This window comes from Haliotis rufescens, unplaced genomic scaffold (genome assembly GCF_023055435.1).
Source record: "Haliotis rufescens isolate VD_foot unplaced genomic scaffold, xgHalRufe1.0.p SCAF_10, whole genome shotgun sequence".
NCBI classification, from domain to species: Eukaryota; Metazoa; Mollusca; class Gastropoda; order Lepetellida; family Haliotidae; genus Haliotis; species Haliotis rufescens.
Genome location: NW_025963780.1, coordinates 39,173,129 through 39,185,247, shown reverse-complemented (window position 1 = coordinate 39,185,247; position 12,119 = coordinate 39,173,129). Strand labels below are relative to the sequence as shown.

Below are 12,119 nucleotides of genomic sequence, written 5' to 3'. Positions count from 1 at the left end.
TCAATATGCTGTAGAATAGGTCTTCAGCAACCCATGCTCGCCGTAAAAGGCGACTTACGGGATCGGGTGGTCAGGCTCGCTAACTTGGTTGATGCATGTCATGGATCCCAATTGCGTGGATTGATGCTCATGATATCAATCACTGGATTGTCTGGTCCAGACTCGATTATTTACAGATCGCTGGAATATTGCTGAGTGCGGCGTTAAACAAAAAACCAAACCAACGTTATGCAGTACTTTTTTCCATAAGTTGATATTCTTCCTGTTTGCAGATGAATCACAACCCTGAATCATTTGTTCTTAAATTTCAGAGATTGAAGATAGGATATTGTAATCCCGAAACATATAGGCACAGTGAATGTTATGCTATTTATTGCCAGCTGGTAAATACCAGAGAATCTACACACACTGGTGTTTAACAGTTTCTGTTATTAGCCATGTATTTTACACCAATATGATTTGTAATGTATCACAGTACATTCGTTTTTAATCCCTGTATTGTATCATGGGCTTTTGACCGGGATGCAATATTGAGTCGTTACACCACTGTTGCCTAGTGGTTAAGCATTCTCTCATCACGTCGAAGGCTTGGGTTGATTCCCCACATGGGTTCATTTAGTGAAGCCCATTTCTGGTGTCCCTAGCCATGATATTGCTGGAATATTGCTAAAAGCGGCGTTAATCCACTCACTCACTCCATCACATGAACAAGTTCAAGGTTTTACTGTTGTAACCATGGTAATGCATTCTTGTGTCTGTTCCAGGCATCAGCCATGCACAAGATAACCCAAGGTTTGACGTCCCTGGACCCGATTACGTCAAAGAAGGAGAGGAGATTAACTTGTCCTGCACGACAGATGCAGACGTGCAGTTCATGGCATCAAAACAGCTGGCTATTGTCCACAAGAACCTGGTAACCGAAACCGAGACGATCATTTCAGAGCAACAACGTCTTCTTGTTACCCCAGCAGATAATTATGTGATCAAGCTTGAAATGATACCCATTGTTCGTGTCACCCTCAAAATAAAGTCAGGTAAGTACAGCGACTGTACAGAGTATTCATGGCAAGAACTTAAATTTACTCCATAAAGAATCTATAAGGTATTACTGATATTGCACAATATAAATACTACAGAATATGTATGCCAATGTGTTTGGAAAATACCTGTGAAATGCGTATTCAAAGTCATGGATATCTTCATCTTGTTGACAAACTTTACAAAAGTGACACGGCGAATTGTGATTATGAAATGCAGAATTTAGCAACTTATTCGTGCGACAACAAATTGAAACCATTTGTGAACAGGTTCCTGTCTTATATGTGTATTACGCGTACATTGTGACCATAGCAACAACCCAACATAACGGCAGCCACCGACAAAGTTGTGAGTGGGGAGGCAGTTGTGTAGGTTCTTATATGTTCAGGTTTGTAACAAATTGCAGATGGAAGAACTCATTCAGTATATTGTAATACGTATCGCAATCTACAAATCATTATTGCAATAAATTGCACTATGAAAGTCGGGCCAATACCCATCATAGTTATGAGCCAGTGTCCGTCTTGTAAGTCGGATATCATGACATCATACTGTTTGATTTGACATCACGTTTTTCAGACCCATACTGAGTACCAATACTTGAGTCTGGCATCTTCCCGAGGCAAGAGAGTAAACTGACTATAAAAGTCCAGTTTCCACCCTTGCCGAACTAGGCTGGTATTATGGAGTTACATTTTGTCTGGACTAACGAGTCTATGCATAGTCGAAATCAAAATCCGGTTCGTAAACTTTCGAGCAGGTTTTGATCGATTGCAGGATTTGCAAAGCATGTGCACCGCCAACTCGTCAGCAGATATTTTCCAAATCTTTTCATGTTTTTAATCAAGGTGCTCACGTGATTTGATGCATTTCGCCATGTAAGACCCGTTTTATCACAATATAGATCTTGATTATCGAGCAGATCATCCTGACTGAGCGCCACCATTTTGTGTGAAGCAAACGTAAGTGATACGAGAGGTGGAATCTGATTGGTCCATAGGAGAGGCTTAGAAGGGACATAATTGGTAATAGCCACTGGTGGCGCAACGATCGAGCCCAGTATTTCCAGCCTAGTTCGGCATGGATGGAAACTGGACTTTTAAAGTCAGTTAACTCCCTTGCCTCGGGAAGATGGAGTCTGGTGACTGTTACCATGGTCACAAGATAGATCAAATTGTAGAAAATAATTGTTTTTACTTTTGACTTCACAATGAAAAATTTGTTACATTTGTCCCTGATTATGAGCTGAATGTTTATGTACACACTTTTATATTCAGTTTTGAGTACAAATATTTATAGATAATATCACACCCGTGAAGATCTGGGTTAGAATAGGTCTTCAGCAACCCATGCTTGCCGTAAGAGGCAACTAATGGGATTGGGTGGTTAGGCACGTTGATTTGGTTGATGCATGTCGCTATATCCCAATTGCGTAAATCAATACCCATGATATTGATCACTGGATTGTCTGGTCCAGATCGAACATTTATGGTGCACCATCATATAGCTGGAATAGTGCTAAGTGCGGAGTTAAACAACAAACAAACATCCCATGGTCGTAAATATTCAGCTCAGTGTATTCAGCTTGTGGTTAAAGTGTTCGATCTTCATGCCAAAGACCCAGGTTTCGGTTCCCCAGATGGGTACAATGTGTGAAACCAATTTCTGGTGTCTCCCACCATGATATTGCTAAAGGGGTAAGAACCATACTCTCTCACTTACTCATTCAGCTCAGTGGACCATTTTCCTGCTTACTATGAACATTGTTTTGAACCTTGTGTTTTTGCTTTATGTACATGTAAGAAAATCGGTAGGACGTCAGCTACCAAGGATATAATGAACCGTTCTTTGGCCTCTAGGCCAAAGCCCTAGTAAGCTCAGCTAATAATAGTCCATATATGAACATTAAATCTTCTGAAAATAAGAAGAAGAACCATGTTCGGGCGAGTAAAAAGTCACAAGTCTTTGTCAAAGTCTGTTTAATACCGGATTTTGAGATCTTGTAAAATTGTGTGATTGAATTGTTTCCAGCTACTGCTGCTGCTGACGGGGAATACACATGTCGCACACAGAAGACAGGGACCAGTGATGCTCTAGAGTCAACAACCAAGACGGTGGTTTTCCTCGGTGAGTGAGTCTGGGATAACATAAGGAGTTTTCAACCAAGCAACTTGATGTTTTAGTTGCGCAAAGCATGTTTTAGTTCAAGATAAAGAAACAATGTTATATTTCCAATGACTAGTAAAGCCCTTTAAGGACTTCCCTGTACCTGCTCAGAGGCCGATATTCTGCAGCAAAAGTTTCCTAAATTTCCTAATTTGTGTAGGGGGCACGGGTGGCCAAGTTGTCTAAGGCACCGCGATTCGCTGTGCAGAGTTGCGTCCCTTGGGCACGCCAGAAACATATGATTTTTGGGTTCCAATCCCGGTTCGCACTAATTATGTTTCTAGGTTTGTCAGCACCATACTCGTGCTCGTGGGTTTCACCAAAGTGGTTAACGTCTGAAACCTGCATCACTTCGGGCATTCCTCCCACATTAAGCTGACACACCGTGATATAACTGGAATAATCTTAAAAGCGGCGTTAAACCCAACTCACCCACCCACCTAATTTGTGTTGATAAAGTTATGACCATGGCGATGTGATGGCTTGATTGAGGTGACTTGTATTGTACTGATCAGAGGACCAATAAGGATAATAATTCATTCATGCTTAATCTGAAATTAAGTATATAACAACTTTAGAAAAATAATAATTTGTAACAGTAACAATTATATCCCAATTTGCCTGCCAAGGGCTCTTAGTTTGGAAGCCAAGATCATGTGGATAAATACCTGTTTGTATTAACATACTATTAACATACTAGCATGGATTTATCTACATGATCGATGTAGGAAATGTTACTTTTATTGTGTTTATGTCACTAAAGAATATATTCTTAAACCATGTGACTTTTGTAATTTGAGAAAAACAACTCTTTTTTGGCATAGTCCCTGTAGTGTCAACTGCATAAAATTGGTCCTTTGTGGCATGATGTCAAGTGAAGGAAGTATGCATTAAGCAGATTCTACGGGATAAGTTTGCCCCACAGGACCAAGAATCTGTTCCTCTACTGACTGATCAGGTTTCTGTAGAGTCTGGATTTGACAAATTCCTGAATATGCGACTAGGTTATTTAGGCATGGTCTGGGATTTATCTGGACCTTCTCAGAGGCTGAAATTCGGGCCAAATTTGCTGCAATTTTCAGTAAAAATACCAAAATTGGAATTAATATTTTCCCTATCCATTTTAATCAAATTGATATAGTCATAGGTAATATTATGGCTTGGAAGACGTGCCCTGTATTTCCCTGTCAACAGGACCAATAGAAAGGAGAGGCATTTTTGTATTTGATAAAATATAGTATTACCTGTGAAATTAAGAAGAGAAGGACTTTAAAACAATCCCAATATTGGGCAAAGTAATTATATTTTCCCAATTTGGTTTCCAAGGGCACTTAATATTGAGTCCAAGATAAATCCCTGGGCCCCTTTCCACAAAGCGATCTTGGTGCTAAGTTAATCGTAACTCCCCCACTTTAACGAAGGCTTACAATCACCACAGCGCTAAGATCACTTTGTGGGACAGGGCCCTGCATGTTTGTGTTTCATGTCCAGCAATGACATGTCAGCTCATGTATCTGTGCTTGTCTCCTCAGCTCCCGTGAGTGGCATCAAGCTGACAGTTGATGGGGAGGAAAAAGCTGATGGAGTAACCGTATCATCGAAGTCTAAAAAACTGTCGGTGACATGCGAGGCAATGGGTTCCAACCCAGCACCAGTCATTTATATAATGGCAGGTGACCAGCATATTAACACGGGCGATGTCACAGCTATCTTGGACAAGGACGGAAACACAGAAAGACGGTCATACAAGGCTATGGTCAGCTTTGAGCTGGACTTTGATCACAGACTGTTCAATAAGGTACTCAAGTGCCATGCTGAACCGGACCTTCCGGAGGGCGTGACCATGGAAAGCGGAGACCAGACGGTCAGCGTCACCCTTGAAGGGATTGTAGGTGAGTGAGTCATGCATGTGTGATACCTGTCAGCTGGAGAAACCAAGTAGAATTGGTCACAGCAACAAGGACTTGGGTATGCCTTTTACCGCTCCTTGATAATTTTAACTTCGCTAAACTATGTTAATAACGAACACGCTTATAACAAACTGACGGATATAACAATCTTATTTTTTTGTCCCGACCATTTGCTATACATATGCAGTATATGCCTTTACCTTATAACAGACTACGATTATAATGAACTAAATTAGTGGTCCCTTGTACATGTTGTAGTTTGTTATAACCGTAGGTTACTGCAGTGCTTATGTTTTTAACGTATAAAAAAACATATCATTAATGCCAGTCTTCAAAGCATTTGTTCATACAATATGTCATTTTTTAAAAAGACATCGTCTTGTCAATCATCCACATGCATCATTATCATCACCAAGAACATCAACATGTCTGTTTTTGACCAATGTAAAGGCAGCATGGAGCTGGTGAAGCAGAGCTACTGATAAGCTGCGTATTTGTGTAAAATACCCTACAAAACTATTCAAAACCCGATTACTTTCAATTAACTTGTGTACAGAAACGCATGCATTCTATGAAAAACTCAAATGTATAAACACAGCATGCGGAAATTCACAATTAAGCTTTTTTAGCATGCGTACAACAGAGCTAATTTCTGTAATTGTCTGAAACACAATGTTGAGCTAATTTAATTTACGAGTCAAGCCTATATTTAGAACAGCTATATGCATCTAAAACATTATTTCATTATCTTATAATCATTTTGGGGAGAACCCAACAGAGTGATGAATAGATGAATGTAAAAATATTGGTTACCCAATGAAAAATGTAATAATTAAAATAGAAACCTTCGAGTAAAAGCTCAATTGTAACAAATGTTATATTTGGGATAACACTTTCTTAGTAAAGTACAGATTCTAGTACTTTTTTGGGTTGAGTCCCGTCCGGGATTCGAACCCACACTTGCCAGAGTGAGGCTGTACTTTACTCAGAAAGTGTTATCCCAAATATAACATTTGTTACATTTGACCACTTTCTAAATGGCATTGTGTATTCAAAAGCTCAATTGCTCAAAAAGTTATCTGGAGCTTTGGAAATGCTCTTTGTCTCCATCTGCCTCATTTCCTGGACACCTGGAGACAGCTTGAGCTTTATCATTATCATCATCAGCTACTAAAAAACAGATCTCCTTGGAATTCTTTGACAACCTCATCCACTAGGCTAAACCCCCTTTCATGTTTGATTGAAGTTGTAAGTCAAAGGGAGATAACTAGCATTATGACGGGTAAGGTGATGCTTGATTTGTATGTAGGATCATCTCCCAGTGGACAAGCATTAAAAAATCAGCATTTGTCCGAACAAGTACAAGCAGCCCCACACTAACATGCACATCACTATCTAAGTGCAATAACCTTGAACACAACATTAAACCCCATTTCACCTCACCCAACGTCTGTTCCTCATGAATACGAGGTCACGGGTGGCCCAGTCGTCTAAGACGCCCTATTCGGTGTGCATAGTTGCATCCCTTGGGCATGCCAGAAACATATGATTGTGGGTTTGAATCCTGATCGCCCTGATTATGTTTCTAGGTTTGTCAGCACCATACCCATACTCGTGGGTTTCACCGAAGTGGTAAACGTCTGAGACCTGCATCACTGGTCCAGACTTGATTTGTTTTTTAATAGATTGCCATTATATAGTTTGAATATTGCTGAGAAACAACAAAAACACAAACAAAAAGAAGACATCTAGAAAGTCAACTATCAACTGACGTAAATCTATAGGTGATGTATTTTCCATGTTGCAGACAAACCAATGGTTGCATGCAGCAACAAGACTGCCAGTGCCAATGACCGCCGAGTGATCCTCACTTGCTTTGTGTCCAAGATCCCTGCAGTGAAGTCAGTCATGTTTAATGTTGGCAACCGACATCTGCTGTATCCTGGCAACCAGACAAAATCTCTCACAGAAGTCGTACAAAAGGTATGTATTTGTTTCAGGTCAGATTAGGGAGAAGAAAGAGACTCTTGCATCCATATGTGATGTTGTGTAGGAACCAATGAGGAATCTGGGTTAAAGTTTGTCCCTGTAGCAGCATGTGCTGGTTGCAAGGGGCAACGGAATGGATCTGTTGTTCAGGCTTGACGTGGTGGGTAGCGGGTCAACATACTCCGAAAGCGTGGATCGTTGTTCATAATATCGGTCTGCATCGTTCATTATATGGATTATCTGGTCCCCACTAAAATATTTTCAGACCACTGTCGTATCGCTGTACCATTGTTGACTACAGCAAACAACAAGCCCGAAATCATTTAAAATGTTGTTGTTCCATCTGTCTCCCGAGCAAACACCCTGCCTCAAATCATTTTGTTGCTTTTTTCTGAACTATATACGAGGGATGCATAAAATCCCATGTACCCTGAGTGATCCTGCTACAACGAAGTTATCTTACTGACATGTTTTAATTTGACATTGTAAAAGAATCAACACAAATTCAAAATTGATAGAAAACAGCTGTTTAATTGAGCTGGTGTTAACTTGTGCTATGTAACGTGACTTCCATTGAAGTTGGATGTAAGGGATTTATTCTGTGTCTCAGAAGTTCTTGTGCAGTCTGTATTGCTCATGGAGGGGTATAAGAGATTTCTTTCCCCTATCAGACAATTATTACCCACTAAGGCGGGTTACACAGTATTTTATCAAGATCACATTGACCAATCAGATCTCATCATTCTGACATGGAGGTATGATAATAGTTCATGAACACTGATGCCTTTTCACAAACCGTAAAACTACAAAATAAAATGCCTCTTAACTGAACATGCCCATTTGATGGAAAGAACTAATTTATTGAGGCCTAAGATGGGATGTGTTTCTTCACCTGTGGGTTTTAATTTTTCCAGGATTTTAATGCCACTCACAATGAAGTGATACTGAAGTTCTTCGAGATGGAGGAGTGGCACTTCACAGCCAACATCTACCTGGATGTGAAAGGATTAGATGATCAAGTGTTCCAGTATCCAGTGTATTTGATAAGAGGTAGGTTTCCATGGTTACTTGTAGATACTGGTGATGCTTCTGGGGCAGACTAGCTGAGTTCAGCCATGCTGTATATCCTGCACTAAACACCTCGGTGTCAAGGCCGAGCATGATCTTGTATTAATGCTATCAAGGATACATGCCGACTAAACAGGAATATTGATCTTAATAGAGGCTAGACATAGATTGATATTGTCATACTTGACTTTTGTGTGTTTTGATTCAGCTGATAGAATAAAAATGATAAATGTACAGTATTGCAATTAAGCCTTTTTTAAGTATCTGTTTTTTGTTCACCAAAAAAACACGTCTAATGAAATTGTTGATGAAATAATTGTACGGTATTATAATTAAGCCTTTTTAAAGTATCTGTGTTGTTTGTTCACAAAAAAACACATCTATTGAAATAGTGATGAAATAATATTTGTACGGTATTACAATTAAGCCTTTAAGTATCTGTGTTTGTTCAATTACGGCCATATCATTTAAAGTCAGTTATACTCTGCATACTATTACAATGCTTTTGCATTAGTGGTGGGAACATGGCAATTATATTGGACTTTTAGCTTATTCAGTTTGCAATAGTTACACTACAACAATCACTTGGTGACACATTGACTGAAAGCCCAGGGTGACACATTAACTGCAAGCCCTGGGTGACACACTGACTACAAGCCCTGGGTGACACATTGACTGCAAGCCCTGGGTGACGCATTGCCTGCAAGCCCAGGTCGACGCATTGACTGCAAGCCCTGGTCGAAGCATTTCCTGCCAGCCCTGGTCGAAGCATTTCCTTCAAGCCCTGGGTGAAGCATTACCTGCAAGCCCTGGGTGACACATTGACTGCAAGCCCTGGGTGACACATTTCCTGCAAGCTCTTGGTGACACATTGACTGCAAGCCCTTGGTGACACATTGACTGCAAGCCCTGGGTGACACATTGACTGCAAGCCCTGGGTGACACATTGACTACAATCCCTGGGTGACACATTGACTGCATGCCCTTGGTGACACATTGACTACAAGCCCTGGGTGACACATTGACTGCAAGCCCTGGGTGACACATTTCCTGCAAGCCCTGGGTGACACATTGACTGCAAGCCCTGGGTGACACATTGACTGCAAGCCCTGGGTGACACATTGACTGCAAGCCCTGGTTGAAGCATTTCCTGCAAGCCCTGGTCGAAGCATTTCCTGCCAGCCCTGGTCAAAGCATTTCCTGCAAGCCCAGGGTGACGCAATTACTGCAAGCCCTGGGTGACACATTGACTGCAAGCCCAGGGTGACACATTAACTGCAAGCCCTGGGTGACACATTGACTACAAGCCCTGGGTGACACATTGACTGCAAGCCCTGGGTGACGCATAGACTGCAAGCCCAGGTCGAAGCATTCACTGCAAGCCCTGATCGAAACATTTCCTGCAAGCCCTGGTCGAAGCATTTCCTGCAAGCCCTGGGTGAAGCATTTCCTGCAAGCCCAGGGTGACACATTAACTGCAAGCCCTGGGTGACACATTGACTACAATCCCTGGGTGAAGCATTTCCTGCAAGCCCTGTGTGACACATTGACTGCAAGCCCTGGGTGACACATTTCCTGCAAGCTCTTGGTGACACATTGACTGCAAGCCCTTGGTGACACATTGACTGCAAACCCTGGGTGACACATTGACTGCAAGCCCTGGGTGACACATTGACTACAAGCCAATTAGTGCCCTATTCCATACTTATCATGCTTATATATTCAGTGTGGTGTCTCGGTAGTGGGTAGCCTTGAGGTGTTGAAGGTCTGGGTTTAATTCTCCACATGGGTACAATGTGTGAAGCCCATTTCTGTTGTTCCCTGCAGTGATATTGCTGGAATATTGCTAAAAGAGGCATAAAACCATGCTTACTTACTGGATGGTGGGGTAGCCTCGTGGTCATCACATGAAAGGACTCAGGTCAATTCACATGTTGGTGATGCCAAGCCCATTTCCCCCCCCCCCCCCCCCTGCCATGGAATATTCTTAAAAGCCTCAAAGAAATAGTAACTGACTCATTAACAGGTCTAACTCATTCATTTAGAAACCAAATTCTGCATTTTGAGTTCGATGTGTGATGCAGCAGCATCGCAACACTTAATCATCAGTAAGATCATTCAAACAGACTCAGACTTTTGTCCATTTAAACTAATGCTTGCCGTAAAAGGCGACTAACAGGATCGGGTGGTCAGGCTCGCTGACTTGGTTGATACATGTCATCGGTCCCAATTCCATGGATCGATGCTCATGATCGGGTGGTCAGGCTCGCTGACTTGTTTGATACATGTCAACGGGCCCAATTCCATGGAGTGACACGATTATTTACAGACAGCCGTCATATAGCTGGAATATTGCTGAGTGTGGCGTTAAACAACAAACCAACCAACCGACCATTTAAACTAGGCTTAAACTCTGTAAATTGACAAGCTTATTAACTTAAAGACTTTAAAAATTACTTCACTCGTATGAATGAAGCTTGCATCTAAGATTGTATCGGTAGCTTCTTGTGGAATTGTGTTCATTCCTAGGGTGAAACTATTGCTTTGATTATCGGCAAATTACATCAGGAGACAGGTGGAAAAATATGAATTTGCAGGATCTCGTACTGAAGACAGCTTGACTTCTGATGTCTGCTGTCTGTTGTGGTTCAGTGAGCGGGGGCCACCTCCCACTCACAGTTGTAGGTGTGTAGTCACATGGCTGTGACACAGCAGCAATAGTGCTGACTAACACACACAACATACACTCACCAAGGATTTATCTATGACTCCTAACTAAGTGCCCATGGCACGCAAAATTGGAAAAACATCAGGTATTTGGAAATTTGAAAATTAAATTGGGTATTTTTACTGTCATTTGCGGCAGACTCAGGGCCAAAAGCCTCCCTCTGAGCAGGTCTAGATGAATCCCTGGGTGCCCTGGTTGTACGAAACAGCTTCGGGGTACGACTGTCGTAGGTCGATGTTATAGTATGGGAGTTACAATCACCTTAGCACTAAGATAGCTTTGTACAACAGCACCCTGGTAACAGCCTAAGAATAATAAATTCTCACTCATCTACTTGCCCAAAGACAAGTAAAAATGATGAAAAGTAGTGACTGACGACACGGTCATATCTTCCTGTTGAGTCAGCTGACAGTTTTCACTTCTATTCATTTGAGTGTGTTGATGAGGGAAGGGAGGTAACTAGGGTAGCATTGTTAAGGAAGCGTGGACAAATGTTTCTTTTAGGGGGCATTTCTACTGCCAGAGATAACTAAAATATTTTTAAGTTTAGTTCACTTCCAATTCGGAGTAGAGTAGGTCTTCAGCAACCCATGCTTGCCTTCAAAGGTGACTATGCTTGTCGTTAGAGGCGTGGTCAGACTCACTGACTTGGTTGATGCATGTTACCGTATAATAGTATCCCAAATGCGTGATCGATGCTCATGATGTAAATCACTGGATTGTCTGGTCCAGACTTGATTATTTACAAACTGCCGTCATATGGCTGGAATATTGCTGAGTGTGACGTTACACAACAAACAAACAAACAAACAAAATCACTTCCAAATCACTCCTCAACGTGGCCAAATCAGATAACGAAAAAGGAGATGAATTCTTTACATTTCTTCATAACAACAAATTTTCGAATGAATGTTGGCTTAGCTGAAAGTTATTACTGTGGGAACTTTATAGGGGTATAAAAAAATCCATCATAATGTGCTATTGTGATAGCTGGCAGTTCTCTATCAGAATGGGGCGGTGTAGTTAAGTAGTTAAAGCGTTCACTCTCACACTGAAATCCAGGTGTTTGATTCCCACATGGGTATAATGTTTGAAGCCCATTGGTGTGTCAAGCAATGATATTGCTTGAATATTGCTTAAACAGGTTAAACTGTTTTCATTTTTTACCTGGGCCCCCACAATTAAAGTCTTGGAGTCCTCTGGACCACCATGGTAAACAA

The 12,119-nt window shown here is 41.4% G+C and overlaps 1 protein-coding gene across 6 annotated transcripts in view; it reads left to right on the top strand.

Annotated features, from left to right (window-relative positions):
- Positions 1–12,119, top strand: part of LOC124142636 — a 246,291-nt gene that overhangs the window by 109,187 nt on the left and 124,985 nt on the right. For 5 of the 6 annotated variants that reach the window (XM_048390402.1, XM_048390393.1, XM_048390388.1 and 2 more), the window contains 5 exons: positions 765–1,034; positions 3,070–3,165; positions 4,737–5,096; positions 6,922–7,097; positions 8,018–8,153. In XM_048390402.1, coding sequence (XP_048246359.1) covers positions 765–1,034; positions 3,070–3,165; positions 4,737–5,096; positions 6,922–7,097; positions 8,018–8,153 — 1,038 coding nt within the window. The remainder of the gene's footprint in view (positions 1–764; positions 1,035–3,069; positions 3,166–4,736; positions 5,097–6,921; positions 7,098–8,017; positions 8,154–12,119) is intronic. The other variant, XM_048390407.1, reaches the window with a different exon arrangement.